This window comes from Macrosteles quadrilineatus, unplaced genomic scaffold (assembly GCF_028750875.1).
Source record: "Macrosteles quadrilineatus isolate MER2022 unplaced genomic scaffold, UCM_ALF_1.0 Scaffold_3__2_contigs__length_128488019, whole genome shotgun sequence".
Classification (NCBI taxonomy): domain Eukaryota; kingdom Metazoa; phylum Arthropoda; class Insecta; order Hemiptera; family Cicadellidae; genus Macrosteles; species Macrosteles quadrilineatus.
Window position 1 is genome coordinate 127,730,893 of NW_026542596.1, and position 21,887 is coordinate 127,752,779.

The 21,887-nt window shown below is 32.8% G+C and overlaps 1 protein-coding gene across 2 annotated transcripts in view; it reads left to right on the plus strand.

Moving 5' to 3' along the window:
- The first annotated feature begins 537 nt into the window (after positions 1-537).
- LOC128990907 (uncharacterized) overlaps positions 538-21,887 on the plus strand; it is a 51,267-nt gene continuing 29,917 nt past the window's right edge. For both annotated transcript variants that reach the window (XM_054413557.1, XM_054413558.1), the window contains exons 1-9: positions 538-682; positions 2,354-2,510; positions 3,344-3,495; positions 15,643-15,805; positions 17,118-17,260; positions 17,913-18,078; positions 18,821-18,963; positions 19,564-19,723; positions 20,984-21,132. In XM_054413557.1, the coding sequence (XP_054269532.1) occupies positions 613-682; positions 2,354-2,510; positions 3,344-3,495; positions 15,643-15,805; positions 17,118-17,260; positions 17,913-18,078; positions 18,821-18,963; positions 19,564-19,723; positions 20,984-21,132 (1,303 nt within the window). In that variant the 5' untranslated portion in view covers positions 538-612. The remainder of the gene's footprint in view (positions 683-2,353; positions 2,511-3,343; positions 3,496-15,642; positions 15,806-17,117; positions 17,261-17,912; positions 18,079-18,820; positions 18,964-19,563; positions 19,724-20,983; positions 21,133-21,887) is intronic.

Below are 21,887 nucleotides of genomic sequence, written 5' to 3' on the forward strand. Positions count from 1 at the left end.
GACACACACACATATATACAATATATATACATATATAAAAATTTGAACGAATGGTGTTTTTGGCCTCTGGGGACATCAAAATGAAAAAGTAAATCGCTCCCAGGCTTAGGTCTTACCATGCCACCTACGGTAATAGCTACTTCCCTGTAGGGAAATTCGCTAAAAACCAGAATAATTCCTCTTGAGCTTTTACACATGAAACAAAATAACAATATGCAATGAAAATTGTTAGAATAAGTTTGGAATAATGTCCAAAGTTGTGGGATCTAATTGAATTTAAGGTTAGTTTGGAATGCTCAGAAGTTATTGAAATGTTGTTAGGCAAAATAATTGACAGCCTTATGCCATATTGAAAAGATGGACCTTTCTCTGTCGTTGACGCGAAATCATTGCAGGTACAATCCATCAATCACGCAATACCAAAAGAGTAATCATACATCAATCCGATCCGAAGCGATTGTCATATCGTTTGTCTGCCTGTTTGGATTTGAGTGTTCGAGTTGTTTTCAACTTTAGTTTAGTGCAGCCGCAGCCGCTGTCGCCCGCCGCCGCCGACGGAACTTGAAGTGGTTTGATTTCTGTTTCTGTTATTGCCTGATCGAAACTAACAACATGATTATAAGGACAGTTCGAGTTTTTCTGGCATTAATTACATTTTGTTTGATTTGTGAAACCTCTAGTGGTAAGTGATTTTATTACTATGATAAGAAATCCGACAACTGATTCTATTAACTTACTTGTATATGCTAACAGTTTTATCTTCAGTAGCTCTAGAAAGTTATTCTAACAATTTTTCTTAAAGCTTACATTATGTACAGAATGGTATTAAAACGAATGGTTGGTTATCAAAAAGGCTACCGGTAGTGAAAGAAATATCTTTTTTAGAGCAAAATTCCCATATAGCGAATAAGCAATTACCGTATCATGGTAAGTACCTGGACCACATAAAACGTGTATGTTTTCTGTGCCTGGACCCGGGACAGATGTACTTTTTCGTTTTGAGGTCCCTAGAGGCCAAACACCATCCGTTCAAATTCGTATATATATTTATATAGGCCTATGTGACCGTTAGCGCTATAACTTGAGCAAAAATCATCCGGTTTTGATGAAATTTTGAGTTCGCAAACCAGCTGATCACATGGGCTATGGGAACAGGGGTTTATGGGGGGTTTTTATGGGGTAAAAACAGAGTTTTCCCATTTTTAACCCTTAAAAACATAAAATTTAACAACTTATTTCCAAACCACTTTGTAGAGCTTAAAAGAAACAAATGATTAAAGCGTTTTGTGTGCCAAATGGCTACAGAGAAAAATCCAAAAATATTGTAAATTTAAAATTACCATGTTATTCTTATGGAGAACATTATAAACTGTTGTAGTTTTCTTGTTTATGAGCATATTTGGAAAATGTATTTATTTTATACTAGGTAAACTGTTAACAGTTTACAAAAAAACACATTTTTACCCCCTTGTTGCAGCAAACCTAATTAGGCCTACTGTACTCGTTAAACTAATGCTATTTAAATAAGGATAATAAATGTGATATTTTTAAGGACAATTTTTAGTGTAAATCCAATCAGGCAAAAGTAAATTTGCTTAGTCTGTAGGTTTGCTGCGGCGGGGTATTTAAAAATACATGGGGAATTTATTGAATACAATAAAAAATATTTATTTACTCTCACAAATTAATTGATTTGACAATGTTGAAGTGTATAGTGACCCAGAGAGAGATAAAATATTAATTGTAACTTACTAAATCAAATTCCTTGACCAACTCTTACAAGGAAGTGACCTCAGAGAAAGCTAACACTAAGCTACAAATAACACCAAAATAGTTGTTTATTGATTGTCTTGTCATGTTATCTTAAAACAAAAGATAATTTATTGCTGGGAAGCATTATTTGGCCTTTTTAAAGATTATTTTTATTTGGGTAGAGGTAGAAAATCCATGGTTAAACAAAATTAGACTTAGTTTTGAATTGTAACTTACTGTAACTATTTAATTAGAAAACACTAGGTAACTTATTTAGTGTAGGTTAGACTACAACTTTTTAGATGTTGTTATTAACATGGTAAAAATTGACTGACTAATTAAAATGGTACAAAGAATATTTTATAGTTTTTAAGTTATACCTAAAGCATATTTTGTATAACATCTGTAAAAGTAAATATCCAAAACTAAGAGAGAAAATTGTATCTTAGACTGAGCACTCTCTGAGTTGTTGTGTTATAATATAAAGTAAAAAACACCAATAAAAAAAATACATTCATCAACAACAATATATTCCCATTTAAGACAATGTTATACTTTAAACATATAGTAGGAACTATGAAGTTAACATTTTTTATTGTAGATGCTCCTGTTATGTACTTGGGCTGTTATGAGGATGGTGGACCAAACAACAGATTGATGTCCGATCACCACCAGGACTTCCCCGGAACTCTCACTCCCGACATGTGCAATGAACATTGCCGGGGGAAAGGGTTTTCTTATGCAGGCACACAGTACAGGTACAGTGATATTCGTCACTCTAAAAATAATTCTCTCTCTGCAAAAATATTTGGTTCATTCTAACATGGGTTGAAAATTGTTAAACAAGATCTCTGTTAATTGAGTTGAAAGTAATTCATTATGTTTCTGCATGGACACATGTTATGCCACAACCAAGTCCCACTAGAAAAACATGCCATGCTGCAGGATCCATGAGGTCACACTAGTGGAAATAAGCTGGCTGTTTGTCAGATTTTAATGGTGAAATTTTAGTACAACTAGCTAACCACTATGACGTAGTATTGCGCTGTAGCATGGCCTTTTTTTAGTGGGACCTTGCCACAACTGGCCATAGTTCACTTGTCTACGACCCTTCGATAATAACTTGTATATTAAGCTGTAGATTTGATCCATTCTTTTTGGGACGAGGTTTATTTTACCAGATATAATGAAAAAAATAATTATGATATTGTTATATTAGGATATAAATGAGAAAATTCAGTCAAAACAAGCCAAATTTGATTTTTGTTCTTTTCAACTAAATTATTCATACATATTAATTTGGGTTTATCAAAAGGTTTATTTCAGCGTATCATATAATTTATTTTTATCTTCTTCTGCATTTCTCGTTTATTTACTTGTCATTTGACAAATATTAATTCATTCTTTGTAAAATCAGGTAATACCAGGGTTCGGACAGTTCCCTTCTAAAAAACTTTAAAAATTATTCTGACATTGACAAAAATCAATTTATTTTAACCATTGATACTTAAGCCTAAAGCTATGAGTCTTGCTTACCATTAAGTTTATTTAATTCATACAGCCTTTTCTAACAATGAATCTTATATTTCAGCTTTGAATGTTTCTGCTCCAAAACCAAGCCTTCGGATGAGAAGAAGGAGCTAGAAAGTGATTGTAACAGCAAATGTGCCGGGGACGATTCAAAGACCTGCGGAGGAAATAACAGATTGGCTGTGTTCACGACCGGGTTCCCAGATCCGACAGGTAATGTTATAAATAAATAAATAATAAATAAAAATACCTTCATTTCTGAGCATCTCTCTTCTATAGAGGAATTGCTTTCCTTGGTGACTCCTGGAAATTAGAAGGTGAGCGGGGAAGTTGGCTGTGCCGCCAGAGAGAGCTAATAGCCTGACTAAATATATTTCTTGGTATTTGAAGGAGTTGTTGGACAGCTCCGTTGCAAGCTCAACTTGCTACTTGCTTTAGCTCATCCGAATTTTAATCTTATATACATTTAATTCTTTTCTTTGCTTTTTATTGAACCCCTAACGATAACATACCACCACTTCTTTGGAAGAATATTTCATAACATTTAGTTAACACGTTCGCTGCTGAGCACTAGATGCCGGGACGGCGCCAGTTGCTGAACTAACGCTCGGCCGCTGCGTGACATTGCCACCGATACACTGAATTACAATAAAAACAACAGTAGTTATACTGGATGGCAATGTTCTGCAATACAACTGGCTTTGGATATAGTACTAAGTGATTCTGATAGATAGCAGCACTACCCAGGTTACAGTCGTTAAAGTAGTATCGCTATCTAGCAGGAAAGAGGTAAAACAAAGCCCTGTTCCAAACGACCCTGGTGGTGATTTGGAAAAACTATATTTTTTATTGTCAGAAAAGTACGTCCCCAAGAGCTGCAAAGAAATATAGAACGCTTGTGACGTGCTGGCTTATCCATAGCAACGTTAAACAACAATGAACGGTGACGTTCTGGAACGTTCTTAGCTCCTGGCGCCGTGGCCCGGCTGACGTTCCGGAACGTCCGTAGCAGCGAACGTGTTAAATAGTATTTTTAGCATATAAAAAATCAAGCAGTAAATTTTTTTTAAGACACATATTACTTGGTAGAAGCTATGCAAAATATTACCACCAAATAAAAAAAAAATTAGTAGATATAATACCAGAATATGACCCCACTTTCGGCGTTTTTGGACCCAGGACTTTTAAATTTTTTGGCGAAAAAACACTCCAAATAGCTATAATATGATGGTTTTACCCCATTTTTGGCGTTTTAGAGGCTATATGGGGACACTTTTTTGGTAAAAAAATGTTATTAATACTGAAAAACATGTCTGGAAATGAAGAGCTTTTTTTGACCACTTTTTTTAAAGACCCGGCTCTCGGCATGCGAACTCGGGTGTGCTCCCGACCCATAGGCACACTTCTGATCCCCAGCGATGACAAACTAAAAGTCTTATGAAAAAATGTTTGAAACAAAAATTGAGTAACATCTAATCATCTATACTTCTTCCACTGAAAGTTTTTCTCTGACCGAAAAATAAAAAAAATCCTCGCTTACTTACTTTTTCATGTTTACTCAAAGTAACCTTTTTATATTTTCCATAATTAATAATTACACACTGGCACAAATTAAATTATATTTATATTGTATTAAACAGTAGTTCATGTAGAATTTTAATATATAAATTTCATACTATAAATATTTTTATTAGAAGCTAGACAAACATGTAAGTGATAGGAGGCGCATCTTTTTGAACATCGTCACGCCCCCGACAGTGCCGTGCTGGCAACACATGGAGTTTGAAACCATTGCTATTGCTGAAATTATATTATAACACATTTACATACAAAAGAAACTGGTAAATGGTTTTAAATTTTTAAACTTTTTATGCTGTATTATTATGTAGAAGGCCATGTAGTATGTAGGCTGGAATTTTAGCCATTTTGTTGTATATCAAGCCTTTTTGAGATATAAGTATTTTTAAACAATAAAGCAGACCTTTATTTACTAATGCTGATATTATATTACAATGCATTGGCATACAAATGAAAATGGTTTGATTTATTTGTATTCATTTAAAATAATATAATTCTTTTGAGTTTATACCTCTGGTGATAAAATCATAAATTTAGAACATTTATAATGGACTTTTAAAATAATGGAATTAAGTATAGACTTATAAAATGTTCATGATAACTGTTTGATTTATTTGTACTCATTTAAAATAATGTTAAAATATTATTTGATTTTTATGTTGTATTATTGTTTTTTTTTGTTTAAAAGTTGGAACCAACATAGTGTACCTAAATTTAACCATTTGTATTTGTATTGTGCAGTTTATATGGTGTGATTTGGTCTCAAGCAGTTTTTGAGAAATAAGCATTTTAAAATGATAAAGTTATACCAGTAATGCATGGAGTTTGTAACCATTACCAACACTGATATTATGTTATAATACATTGTCATACAAATGGAACCATTTAATTTATTTACCAAATGGTACTCATATAAATTTTAGATTTTTAAATTTTTACCCTGTATTATTGTTTTTTTTATCAAAAGTTGAAATCAATGTAGTGTGCCTAAATGTTTATTTACTGTATCTCAAGTCAATAGATAGAATAGGGCAAAGAGGTGTTTTTTGGTGTTTTACCTATGAGAATAACACGGGGAGATTTTAAGCCACTTTTTAAAAATCGTGCTTACTCTTTACATTTCTATATAAATGTCCAACTCCAAAAAATATTTTCAATCCCCATTAATGTCTGTATTATGTGAGATTTGTATCAGTTGGTTTGAAATATTTATAAATATAATGTGTTGCTGGAATCACCTTCAATGGCAAGAAACACATAGTCTTGGGACCTCTGGTAAAATATTGGATTTTTTCTAGTCTGGACTAAATATTTGTGAAAAATTTTAAAAATATGTTTTTTACTCAACTATTTTGGGTCTTGAAACATGTATTACCGAGGAATCATGCCCAAATTATATTTTACCTTACGTGAGGACTTGGAAATACTGTTTAGACTTAGTCCTGCTCCACAGTATTATTGCAGGCTTGCTTCTCGTCCCAAGTGGTGAATTGTGAACAGTTTATGTGTGGTGTAAAGACTGGGTTTTCTTTTTAGTTGTGACCAGCTCAATCCTAAAATTAGTAAGGCATGCTAGATGGTATCCACTTTGCCTCTGAATATAAGCAAATTGTAATCTTCAGTTTAGGACTGAAAGTTAATGTCGGATGCGATGCCTCTTTGATTACAAGTTTGGGTTGTGATTAGCTCAACCCCTATCACCAATATCAGCATAGATCCATTGAACTATTATGTGTTATTGTACTTTGTGTTGACTAATATGTGTTTGACACAACACACAATCCCACATCTTGCTAATTGTAGTTGGTAGTTTAGGTGGTCAAAGTAGAAGTAGGGAGCATTGACTTTCTACAATCATGATGAGATATCCAGCCAGAGCTTCAGACTGCAATAAAAAAATAGATGAAAATGCAAACTCTAAAGGCCCCGACTGTGTTTTATACTTCCGGGCTGGAACAACCTTTACTTGGAATATCGTACATAAATTGTTTGTATACATAAGACTCTTGTAGTGAATGTACTCTTCGATGAAAAGACAAAATAAAGATGAAAAACTACTTTATGCAAAGAAGAGAAAGTGATTGTGAAGGGTAGCTATAAACAATCGTATTTTAGTGAGCAATGAAAGTTGCTATAATTATTGGGATTGTTTTGGATAAGTTTATAGATATGCATTGTGTTTACAGGAATTAATCATAGTGGGGATGCCATTTACATCGAGACATATTGATTTTGTTAAAGTGATAAAATGAAGACCATGATAGTGGTGGATAAAGATTTTAATTGTTGAGCAATCGATGTGAGAAGGAGTTTCTTGTTAAACAATAACCTGGAAAACCAATACAACATAATGCATTGTCATCCCTCATTGGTATTGTACCTTACAAGCTCTTTTGTTCTTTACTCATTTTCAAAAACATATAAATTACAAAATAAGCCATTTGTTGTTTATTTTACTGTTATGTATTGTAAGTTTATATATTGAAATAAATGGTTAAATAAATGTAAGTTGAAAAATGAGCCTTATTTTGTCACTAGTTTATTTACATTGATTTGAATCACATTTTTGAACTAACAGATGATTAAATTATTAATTGCATAACATTTGAAACATAGAGATACAACATTTATATTATTAACTGGAAACTATAGATCTATATTATTGTATGAACATAATTTCTGTATTTCATATATGTAAAAGCAATGAGACCATGCTAAATTACAGAATTCAGTAACAAAGGAAGTTGATATTGTGCTATATACCTGAGGGTGTAAATATAGAGGTGGGTATTTCCATAGAGACCTAATGATGAATCAGAATGTGAAAGTTCTATGGTAGAAATATCAAGAAAGCAAGAGTGATCATCAGAGGTAACATGGTCATTAGGGAATTCATAGAGAGGGGTCAGTCAGGTTGAACTAGTATATTGCAATGATTCATCCAATATAGAAACAATAGTTACAAATAACCAGAACCAATCACTGAATATTGTAGTTAGTCTTCCTATCCTACTGTTAAAATATGAAACTCATTTTTACATGAGTTAGTGAGTTCATGCCCGGCAACATGAGTGTAATAATGGTTCCAAATGTATTTATCTTATTTTATGGTAGATTTCATTGTGTATGCTTACTCTATGGTAAAACTCTTTGAGATCATTTAATATTTAACACACTTAGAGATTAGTGAATAAATCATCAAAGTGTGATATAAATATGCTGGGTGAAACGTATTAAAACTTGCTATTATGTGTTATTGTACTTTGTGTTGATTAATATGTGTTTGGTAAATTAGCATGGCACAACACACAATCCCACATATTGCTAATCGTAGTTGGTAGTTTAGGTGGTCAAAGTAGAAGTAGGGAGCATTGACTTTCTACAATCATTATCAATTAATTTTATCAATTAAAGGATTGTCAAATGTCTCGGTTTTGCTAACTATGACCTGGTGTCCCGAAAAGGGCTCTTAAGACCATAAGATGACTATACATAAAGTTTGGACTATTGAATGTGATGTGAATTTATGCATACTTCATCATACAAATGTTACACTATAGTATTTTTACAAGTTCTGACTGTGACTGTGATGTGAATTTGTGTGTATTTCATCACATAAATTTCACACTATTTTCACACATTTCACACCACCATTATGATGTGTTGTGCCTGCATGGGTGTGTTGAGCCATGGATATCATAAACCACAAAGCTATAAAGACGTATGCTAGAACTGATCTAACCTCTGCCAAACCCTGAATACGAGCCTGGAGGCACAGACTTCGGACCAAGGATCAATTGTAAATAGACAAACCTGCATGATAGGATATAGAACACTGAAAAATGCAAATGTTAGAAACTTTAGTCTTTTACTTATTTAGTCTTACCATCCTCTGTTTTGGAGGAAACTGCCTTACAACCAACATGATGAAGATTGTATTAATACTCATGATCTTGGTCATTATAAAATTGATATGAGCATCATGTCAAAATGGGGATTTATCAAACATAAATCTGTATTTGCCATTATTCATAGACCTTTCCTTGTCTATTATGAAAAAGCCATCAAACACTGGTGGTAAAGACTTCTATATTGATTAAAAGTCATTATTAATATGATTGTTAAATATAAGGTTTTAAATTTATATTGCCTTGTTTGGATAATATTAGAAAATGTACGTTATCGCATAAATGTTTGTGTACTTTCTAAGTAAAAGCAGTTAATATTTTTATGTTGACCCATTGAGAGAAATTGTATACTATTTGTACTATAAAAGGTCTATTCATGCATATCAGTCCAGTAAAAGTTCTGTTATAATCCAGTCATAGGTCAGTCTCAATTGCATCCATAGTTTCTCAGTCAACCTGTCAGTCATTTGGTTACAGTCTGTTTTTTAACTCTTCATTAACCGATGTTATATAACATTTTTTATTTGAAACACAATATTCTATAAAATTTTCATTGGCCAGTTTTTGTTGATTGTTATAAACTGTACTTGATATACAAACACATACGTTGTCATCAGTCAGGCGTCCAAACAATTAAAAAATATCGTTGAGAAGAAATCGGTTGTTGTATTTAACAACATAAAGGTCGATTCACAAATGGTATGTAATAGTTTAATCACGTCACAGTGTATACAGCAACTGACTGTGACTGTGATGTGAATTTGATTAGTTGTGTGTAATGTGTGAAAATAGTGTGAAATTTTTTAAATTGCTTCCAGTTTATATGTTGTCATTAAGCAAGCGTTTAAAAATCCAACAATATCGTTGAGAAGAAACCAGCTGTTTTATTTGACGACATAAAAATCAATTCACACATAACACGTCACAGTTCAATCACATCAGTTACGACACAGTGTATACACCAACTGACTGTGACTGTGATGTGAATTTGTGTGTACTTCGTCACACAAATTTTACACAAATTTCACATATATTTTCACACATTTCACACAACTATTATGATATTTGTGTGAAATGTGTGAAAATATATGTGAAATTTGTGTAAAATTTGTGTGACGAAGTACACACAAATTCACATCACAGTCACAGTCAGTTGGTGTATACACTGTGTCGTAACTGATGTGATTGAACTGTGACGTGTTATGTGTGAATTGATTTTTATGTCGTCAAATAAAACAGCTGGTTTCTTCTCAACGATATTGTTGGATTTTTAAACGCTTGCTTAATGACAACATATAAACTGGAAGCAATTTAAAAAATTTCACACTATTTTCACACATTACACACAACTAATCAAATTCACATCACAGTCACAGTCAGTTGCTGTATACACTGTGACGTGATTAAACTATTACATACCATTTGTGAATCGACCTTTATGTTGTTAAATACAACAACCGATTTCTTCTCAACGATATTTTTTAATTGTTTGGACGCCTGACTGATGACAACGTATGTGTTTGTATATCAAGTACAGTTTATAACAATCAACAAAAACTGGCCAATGAAAATTTTATAGAATATTGTGTTTCAAATAAAAAATGTTATATAACATCGGTTAATGAAGAGTTAAAAAACAGACTGTAACCAAATGACTGACAGGTTGACTGAGAAACTATGGATGCAATTGAGACTGACCTATGACTGGATTATAACAGAACTTTTACTGGACTGATATGCATGAATAGACCTTTTATAGTACAAATAGTATACAATTTCTCTCAATGGGTCAACATAAAAATATTAACTGCTTTTACTTAGAAAGTACACAAACATTTATGCGATAACGTACATTTTCTAATATTATCCAAACAAGGCAATATAAATTTAAAACCTTATATTTAACAATCATATTAATAATGACTTTTAATCAATATAGAAGTCTTTACCACCAGTGTTTGATGGCTTTTTCATAATAGACAAGGAAAGGTCTATGAATAATGGCAAATACAGATTTATGTTTGATAAATCCCCATTTTGACATGATGCTCATATCAATTTTATAATGACCAAGATCATGAGTATTAATACAATCTTCATCATGTTGGTTGTAAGGCAGTTTCCTCCAAAACAGAGGATGGTAAGACTAAATAAGTAAAAGACTAAAGTTTCTAACATTTGCATTTTTCAGTGTTCTATATCCTATCATGCAGGTTTGTCTATTTACAATTGATCCTTGGTCCGAAGTCTGTGCCTCCAGGCTCGTATTCAGGGTTTGGCAGAGGTTAGATCAGTTCTAGCATACGTCTTTATAGCTTTGTGGTTTATGATATCCATGGCTCAACACACCCATGCAGGCACAACACATCATAATGGTGGTGTGAAATGTGTGAAAATAGTGTGAAATTTATGTGATGAAATACACACAAATTCACATCACAGTCACAGTCAGAACTTGTAAAAATACTATAGTGTAACATTTGTATGATGAAGTATGCATAAATTCACATCACATTCAATAGTCCAAACTTTATGTATAGTCATCTTATGGTCTTAAGAGCCCTTTTCGGGACACCAGGTCATAGTTAGCAAAACCGAGACATTTGACAATCCTTTAATTGATAAAATTAATTGATAATGATTGTAGAAAGTCAATGCTCCCTACTTCTACTTTGACCACCTAAACTACCAACTACGATTAGCAATATGTGGGATTGTGTGTTGTGCCATGCTAATTTACCAAACACATATTAATCAACACAAAGTACAATAACACATAATAGCAAGTTTTAATACGTTTCACCCAGCATATTTATATCACACTTTGATGATTTATTCACTAATCTCTAAGTGTGTTAAATATTAAATGATCTCAAAGAGTTTTACCATAGAGTAAGCATACACAATGAAATCTACCATAAAATAAGATAAATACATTTGGAACCATTATTACACTCATGTTGCCGGGCATGAACTCACTAACTCATGTAAAAATGAGTTTCATATTTTAACAGTAGGATAGGAAGACTAACTACAATATTCAGTGATTGGTTCTGGTTATTTGTAACTATTGTTTCTATATTGGATGAATCATTGCAATATACTAGTTCAACCTGACTGACCCCTCTCTATGAATTCCCTAATGACCATGTTACCTCTGATGATCACTCTTGCTTTCTTGATATTTCTACCATAGAACTTTCACATTCTGATTCATCATTAGGTCTCTATGGAAATACCCACCTCTATATTTACACCCTCAGGTATATAGCACAATATCAACTTCCTTTGTTACTGAATTCTGTAATTTAGCATGGTCTCATTGCTTTTACATATATGAAATACAGAAATTATGTTCATACAATAATATAGATCTATAGTTTCCAGTTAATAATATAAATGTTGTATCTCTATGTTTCAAATGTTATGCAATTAATAATTTAATCATCTGTTAGTTCAAAAATGTGATTCAAATCAATGTAAATAAACTAGTGACAAAATAAGGCTCATTTTTCAACTTACATTTATTTAACCATTTATTTCAATATATAAACTTACAATACATAACAGTAAAATAAACAACAAATGGCTTATTTTGTAATTTATATGTTTTTGAAAATGAGTAAAAAACAAAAGAGCTTGTAAGGTACAATACCAATGAGGGATGACAATGCATTATGTTGTATTGGTTTTCCAGGTTATTGTTTAACAAGAAACTCCTTCTCACATCGATTGCTCAACAATTAAAATCTTTATCCACCACTATCATGGTCTTCATTTTATCACTTTAACAAAATCAATATGTCTCGATGTAAATGGCATCCCCACTATGATTAATTCCTGTAAACACAATGCATATCTATAAACTTATCCAAAACAATCCCAATAATTATAGCAACTTTCATTGCTCACTAAAATACGATTGTTTATAGCTACCCTTCACAATCACTTTCTCTTCTTTGCATAAAGTAGTTTTTCATCTTTATTTTGTCTTTTCATCGAAGAGTACATTCACTACAAGAGTCTTATGTATACAAACAATTTATATACAATATTCCGAGTAAAGGTTGTTCCAACCTGGAAGTATGAAACACGGTCGGGGCCTTTAGAGTTTGCATTTTCATCTATTTTTTATTGCAGTCTGAGGCTCTGGCTGGTTATCTCATCATGATTGTAGAAAGTCAATGCTCCCTACTTCTACTTTGACCACCTAAACTACCAACTACAATTAGCAAGATGTGGGATTGTGTGTTGTGCCATGCTAATTTACCAAACACATATTAATCAGCACAAAGTACAATAACACATAATAGTTCAATGGATCTATGCTGATATTGGTGATAGGGGTTGAGCTAATCACAACCCAAACTTCTGATCAAAGAGGCATCACATCCGACATTAACTTTAAGTCCTAAACTGAAGATTACAATTTGCTTATGTTCAGAGGCAAAGTGGATACCATCTAGCATCTTAGGAATGAGCTGGTCACAACTAAAAAGAGAAACCAGTCTTTGCACCACACATAAACTGTACACAATTCACCACTTAGGACGAGAAGCAAGCCTGCAATTATACTGTGGAGCAGGACTGAGTTTAAATAATGATTCCACGTTCTCACGTAAGGTAAAATATAATTTCGGCACGAAATATTTGACTGATTCTTCGGTAATACATGTTTCAAGATGCTAAAATAGTTGAGTAAAAAACATATTTTTTTCAATTTTTCACAAATATTTAGTCCAAACTAGGAAAACTCCAATATTTTACCAGAGGTCCCAAGACTACATGTTTCTTGCCATTTAAGGCGATTCCAGCAACACGTTATATTTATAAATATTTCAAACCAACTGGTGCAAAACTCACATGATACAAAAATTAATGGGGATTGGAAATATTTTTGGAGATGGACATTTGCATAGAAATGTATAGAGAGTAAGCACGATTTTTAAAAAGTGGCTTAAAATCTCCCCATGTTATTCTCATAGGTAAAACACCAAAAACACCTCTTTGTTCTATTCTATCTATTGGCTTGAGATACAGAAAACAGTAAATAAACATTTAGGCACACTACATTGGTTTCAACTTTTGATAAAAAACAATAATACAACATAAAAATCAAATACTATTTTAACATTATTTTAAATTAGTACAAATAAATCAAACAGTTATCATGAAAATGTTATAAGTCTATACTTAATTCCATTATTTTAAAAGTCCATTATAAATGATCTTAATTTGTGATTTAATCACCAGACATCCCTATAACTCAAAAGAATTATATTATTTTATATGAGTACAAATAAATCAAACCGTTTTCATTTGTATGCCAATGCATTGTAATATAATATCAGCATTAGTGAATAAAGGTCTGCTTTATTGTTTAAAAATATTTATATCTCAAAAAGGCTTGATATACAACAAAACGGCTAAAATTCCAGCCTACATACTACATGGCCTTCTACATAATAATACAGCATAAAAAAGTTTAAAAATTTAAAACCATTTACCAGTTTCTTTTGTATGTAAATGTGTTATAATATAATTTCAGCAATAGCAATGGTTTCAAACTCCAGGTGTTACCAGCACGGCACTGTCAGAGGCATGACGATGTTCAAAGTGATGCGCCTCCTATCACTTACATGTTTGTCTAGCTTCTAATAAAAATATTTATAGCATAAAATTTATGCATTAAAATTCTACATGAAATACTGTTTAATACAATATGAATATAATTTAATTTGTGCCAATGTGTAATTATTAATTATGGAAAATATAAAAAGGTTACTTTGAGTAAACATGAAAAAGTGAGTAAGCGAGGATTTTTTTTATTTTTCAATCAGAGAAAAACTTTCAGTGGAAGAAGTACAGATGATTAGATGTTACTCAATTTTTGTTTCAAACATTTTTTCATAAGACTTTTAGTTTGTCATCGCTGGGGATCAGAAGTGTGCCTATGGGTCGGGAGCGCACACGAGTTCGCGTGCCGAGAGCCGGGTCTTTAAAAAAAGTGGCCAAAAAAAGCTCTTCATTTCCAGACATGTTTTTCAGTATTAATAACATTTTTTTACCAAAAAAGTGGCCCCATATAGCCTTTAAAACGCCAAAAATGGGGTAAAATCATCATATTATAGCTATTTGGGGTGTTTTTTCGCCAAAAAGTTTCAAAAGTCCTAGGTCCAAAAACGCCGAAAGTGGGGTCATATTCTGGTATTGTATCTACTAAAATTAATATCTAATATTTTTACATGTTAGACTATTGTACAAAACAAACATAAGAATTTACCTATTTAACTTAACACTGATTTTATAAACACAACTATAGGACTAATTTTAATGTTGTTGTACCCTCTTTCGCATGATAGTCCAATACAGTCCATCCACTCATCACAGTTTTTTTTTAACCTACCAGTTTTACTTTCTACCCCTATACAAAGTAGCCTACTGTAAGCCCTATTATGAAATATTTATACATATGAAGTATTGTTTTCGTCAACATATTTGAGTTTGAGTTTTGACTGTTTTGGCTGCAGCCTTACAAAACAAGTTTCAAACAGCCCAAGTAGGGTTCAAACACCCTCAGAGGCTTCACGAAGAAACATTCGAGGTGTAACACAAAGAAAATTATATAGAAATAATGTGTTTTTCTTAGGAGTTATTATAATTTTTAGAGTTCATCCTTATACTTTAAGAACTTGGGTCTCTATGAACTTAAAGTGATCTTTGTTGGTCTGAGTGAGTATGTGAGAAAGTTCAAAGTTAAGTGGAAAGTGGATACTTATAAAGCTCCCAAAAATTGTGTAGGCATCTAATTAATTATTCTAAAATATCCTCATTCAAATATTATGTTACGTTCATTTTAACTGTACTGTTTCAGAAAGTGGCGTAGATGTTTTGCTATCTCTTGGATGTTTTAAAGATTCACACGCCAACAGGTTCTTGTCTGGCCACCGTCAAGATTTCCCTGGTACACTAACCAATATTAAATGTGTGAAATTGTGTAAAAATAAAGGATTTCACTATGCTGGAACTGAATATGGGTATGTGTATATGAATAATTTTTAGTTTAACTAGCTCAGATGAAATTTTTTCCAAATAAATTTTTGGGCAATGAGGAAAACCAGCTCCTTTGCGTTGTAAACCGGTTTGGACTTCACTATTCTAAAGTCAATGGCAAAAGCAACTAAACAAATGGTTTAATCCTTTTACTCTCTGCAAATATTATCTAGAGATAGTGTTTAAGGAAATTTTTAAAAGTTAGTGAAAGTGGAAATGTATTATAAACAGATCTTTATACCAAAGTAACAGGAATTTAATGATTGTTCCAAAAAAAGACGAAATATAATACACTGGTATTTTTGGGGAAATTATATATACAATATGTCAGTTTTGATTTTAGACATTAAATATATTGGTAAAACATGAATAAACTTAAATACAGTATTTTATGTATGTAATTATCAGAGTCAGTCCCTTACCACAGTTTTGCATTTTCTTTTCTTTTCTTTTCCATACATTTCTCAGAGAGAACTTCCCAATATTTCGTTTTATAGAATAGATCCAATCTAGAAATTGTTCTCATGACTGTTAACATAGTGCATTATTGACATTTAAAAATGTTGTATGCCATAGCATCTTGTACAACAAATGACCTTTTCCATCTACTTGTTACATCTAATGTTTCTTAGAGGGTTTCAAGTTTTCACAAATTTTTTTAAATTTTAGACTTGGAGGAAGAATGTGTGTTAATCGTCTGGCATGTAGAAATAGGAATTTCCCTACTACCTTACCATCCCCATATGTTTACAAAGATTACATTCAACAAAAATATTCAATTAAAGCGTTTAGTAAATTTGTATTTTAAGCATCAACTAAAAAATCATCATTAGATGAAGTAGACTGTCAGTCCATATTTTTGTTGAGTAGCACAGCCACCTCTAATACAAGGCAGCGGCAAGACAAAAGTGGTAACGCCGTAAATCCGGCTAAAACAGCTTTTGTACTAATTTATAAAGGAGCGTATATGAAATTTGTATGTGTACAAGTTTGTTATTCGCCTGTTATTACCATGGCAATAGGCATGCCGGTGCGACGTTGCCGTACACCAAAGCCGCTTCCTTGTATTAGAGGAGGTATGGTAGTAGGAGCCAGATTATTCCCTTAATCATTCATTCATTCATTCAATGTTTTTAGACACAAAATATTTGTTTACCGAAGCTGAATTCACTATTTTTAAAACACTTTATCCAGTGTTAGGATATATGCAATTGCAGCCAATCTATGGGCCAAATATTTTACTGTTCAACACTATCCTTGTAAGTCATTTGACATATATGAAAATAAAACTTGCAGGAAGGAATGTCACTGTGGAAACAGAAAGCCATCTTACAGAGAATACGCAAGTGACGAGGAATGTTCAAAACGATGTGAGGGAGACATAAACCAACTCTGCGGTGGAAATTGGAGGCTTTCTATTTTTAAAACCTCGAATACAGGTACCAATACTCATATTGTGGTGACGGTGAGAGTTGAATTAACAAATGATGATTAAAAAGATGATTTTTTATAGTTGTTCACTTATTGACTGTCCACGTTTTTGTGACTTTATAAATAACCACATTTGTAATGGACATGGACAAATTTAGAATAATAATAAATTAAAATAGTTTAGTGTTTGGTAAACACCAAAGCCTTGGGTAAGAAAGAATCTACGCGTACTTGTGCACATAGAATCCAGGACAAATGTGAACGTTAAAATAAAAACTCGTAAAATAATAAATAAACCTTCTTAAATAAATAAATCTTCTATTGGGGATGAAATGGTGACCAAACGGGATATTCTACAACCAACTAATGCTCAAAATGTTTCGAATATTAAATATCGAATGTTATTGCTGCTCGGGGTTTGTGTATTAAGCTCAATGTTTGAAGGTCAACTGACTGCTGCTCGGAGCACTTCTCCAGCAGCTCTTTTGTATCAGTAGAAAACAACAGTCATCCCCTCCACAGTAATTTCACCATACTTAGTATTTGGTGCATCGAAATGCAACGTTTTTGGGATGAACCTAAAATATTAACCCCAAATAAATCTTTACAAAGGATTGTTTTTTGCTTCCAGAGTTTAAAAATTTTTGCTTTTCTTTACAGACAAAGAGGACCCGCCCAGCAATGGGAAGTATGTTGGTTGTTATAAGGACGATGAAAATTCACGACAATTGGATGGGCATTTGGAGGACTCTGGTTTTCTAACGCATCTGAAGTGTACAGGGCTGTGTTATTCTAGAGGGTTTTTGTACGCTGGGACTCAATACAGGTGAATATTAAGTATTTAGATACAAAAATGCTCATCCATTTAGCATGGGTAAAAATATTGCCAAATTAAGGCTAGGGATTAAAACTCGAGTTTTAGAGCATGTTAGACTGATGCGCTACACTGTCGTGTCATACAATCCACTAATATTTACGATCGATTATCCGTTATTTTTCTAGTCACTTTCATTTGGTAACTCAGACAGTGATTTAGCCTCTGTTCACCTTCAAAATTCTAATATTAAATATTCTTCCGAATGTTGAAACTATCTCCCTATTGACGGTAGTCCAAATGCTACCCTAGGAAATCCCCCCTCTATAAAATCACTGAGCAGTTGTGGTACAAACACCTTTTTCAAACAAACAAAAAAAATATTATAAGACTGAGACCAGAACACAATGCTGTGTATGTAAACCAGAATATGAGTGCAAGATGAGTGTATGGTCCCTGACTAAGACCAGTTGTTTCTTAGCAAGGACCATTTATGTATTAAAATTTAAATGAAGGAGAGCTACGAGTCCAGTTTTGAACCAGCAAATAGCTACAGTACCACACATAACCATTCATCAGTAAACCTTCCTCATGTTCCATAATGTTGTCATATGCTGCAATAACTGTCGTTTTGGATTCCTGTTATGATTGGCGACTTCTTTCATTATCTAGCATTAAAAAAACTTTATACAATCTAAAATAGATTTAAGATAAGCAAATACTTGTTTCACACTACTTTGATTCTTGATTTTAGCTACCAGTGTTTTTGTGGAGACAAGCCTCCGAATCCAAACTTGAAACTAGCAGAGAAGGAGTGCTTCAAACGTTGTACAGGCGACCCCGGAGAAATTTGTGGAGGCCCAACGAGAAACTCCATCAGAGAAACTGGAATTCCAGGTAAATTAGGAATTAAATCGTTACCTTGATCGTTAATTCATAGATCGGGTAAGAAGCAAGTAATGTGCTTGTCAACCATCAGACAACGAATAATCATATTCCATGGTTAGATTTAAGCTTGGTCGAGGCCTATGTGCTCTGGTGGCGAGTTAAAGCACTAGACAACAGCTGATCGGAAGTACGTCATCCATTGCCGTTGATCTATTAGTCATCGTCTGTCAACAAACACCAGTTTGTCGTGGGCGTTAAATATTTGCAAAATCGGTCGGTTTGACTTTATTTGATGATTTGGAGTGTCATTACTGTATTAAAAAAATATCATGTGTGAGTTTATTCTTCATTGTGTTTGAAACTAGGCCTACGTTCTTAGGTAAAATTCTACTTGACAAACAAAACACTTTAGATGACATTAGTTGAGATTTTAAGTCACACTAATTCTTGCCTCATCATTCATATCTCAATTTTTGGGATAAATATCAGTAGAGTTATACACTATGATTACAATATTATCTGTGAATGCAATATTAACAGTGTGAAGCAACAGAATGATATGTGATTGTTAGGTTTGTATGATTGCACGCCTATTCTTCACTGTTACAGATCTGCCAGTAGCCGGTAAATATTTAGGATGTTTCAACGACATAAACAACCAAATCTTTGGACATTCCCACAAATACACATTTGACAAAACTAACACTCCAAGAAGATGTATGAATTTCTGTTTGCAATTGGGCTTCCGATATTCTGGAGTTGAATATGGGTAATATATTTTTCATAGTTTGCTAAGTAGGTAAACATTACATTATGAGAGTATAAAGTTAAATGCAAAACGCTGCTAGAAAGTATATGTATTTAATTTTTACAGAGATAGTAGGGTTTTGGTTGACACTGCCACATATTGTTCAATGGGAAGCATATATTCAACAACTTAATTCTATACAAATACTCAGACGGGTTAAAAATTGTTATACAATAAATGAAGACAAATTTAAACGGATAAAAACAATTTGTTTTAAAAAATTACACCTAGAAGAAATTGATCGTAATCAAACAATAAATACCCAAAAATTAAGAAATGACTTAAGAGAACAAGAGTTTGAAAATTTGAAAAGCTTAAAACAGAAGGGTAAAGGTGTTGAACTTTTCAAGGACTACTCCGGGAAATAAAAGTATTATTAATAAAGAAGGCTTGTCAGAATCTGAGTGGAAAGACAGTATAAAAATGATTGCAAATGAGGTGCCAGTGCGTGTTCTCCACGGCAAAAGTCAGGGCAATAACCGCTGCAGGCATGCCTGTGGTGAGATTGAAACCCTTGCACATGCCCTTGGCTTCTGTCCGTTTAATGAACTTCTAAGAAACACAAGGCACCACAAAATAAGAAGTATCATAGCAAATGCCTTCCGAAAAAGGTATAATACATGGGAAGTGCAAGAAGAAGTACACTGTCTTTCTTCTAACGGAAGCACCAGAAGAGTAGATATTTTATTGATTGAGAGAGATACTAACAAAGGCATAATTCTCGATCCTACAATTCGATTTGAAACAAACATAAATCAAGCTAACGAAGTAAATGAAGAAAAGACAAAAATTTATGATTCTACCTTTGAATATTTCAAGCAAAATTTTAAAATTTCAAAAATTGAGGTGATTGGATTGTTTATTGGTTCTAGAGGAACATTATCAAAATTTTTTGTGAACTTTTGGAAACGATATGATTTGGACAGATCCTTTTTGAAAATTATTATTCATGAAACATTAAGAGGTTCATTGACCATAATGAGAAATCATCTATATGGCAAACATCAAAATTAATCAGTCTTATAGCTGTATAATCCTTAGATATTTTATACTACTATTTTTCTGTGTCATTGGCAACCTTATTGTTTAAGGCAGAGGTATTTATTTTTATAAATAAATTCTTTTCTCTTAAGTTCAATAATAATACGATGTCAAACGAGTGCCTAACTTGTACTTATTTGTACTTTGTTGAACGTGTAAGCTTATTTGTTATTTAAACAGGAAAGAGTGCTTCTGTGGTAACGAGAAACCAAATACCAATCTAGCGGTAAACCAAGAAGACTGCAGTAAGCCTTGTTCTGGAGATGCTGTTGAGAGTTGTGGCGCAGACTGGCGCTTGGCTGTGTATGCTACAAACACTACGGTTACAGGTAAACTGAATGCTGCAATCTTTCTTTTAGTATCTACACCAATGCTATTTGCAATGAAAGAAGTGCAGGAATTAGGCCTATAGATGCGGTAGTTGACTGAACAATTCAAATAGGTAATTAAATAATAAAAGGTAATAAATTAAAGGTAAAAAAAAATAGATTTTTTTTTATCTTTGTCGTCAATCTATATAAATAAAATTATTAATAAATACAAGCACTTGTAACATGCATAACTCTTTATTAATAGCTGAAAAGTATATTAAAATATTATGATATGAACAATGTAAATAATTAACATATGGATTAACAAGCATAGCACCCGTCCTTCATACGGGGTTGGCATAAAAGTATAAAATGCTTATTACAGGTGTAATACTCGTTCTCTGCATTTCCAATGGGAGAGGACACGGTGTGAGAAAATTTGGTTCTTTTAATTTACGGTATGCTATATAACACATCTACTATAACCGTTCTATCACTAAAGAACAACCTAAACAAGAAGAAAATAAATTATCAAACATTCGCACAATATCCATTAAATTTAAAACCTAAACATATAACGGTTAACAATCCTAATTTGGCAGTTCTCATTAGTGTACCACAGCTTTTTATTGCTGATTCGTTCAAATTAGCTGTTGTAATAAATGTAAAAAAAAATATTAGTGCTGCTCCCTGTTGGTAAACCTTTAAACTTTTTAAAGCCATTGCATATCACAGAACCAACTTGTTTAGTTGAAACAGCTGACTAAATTCTT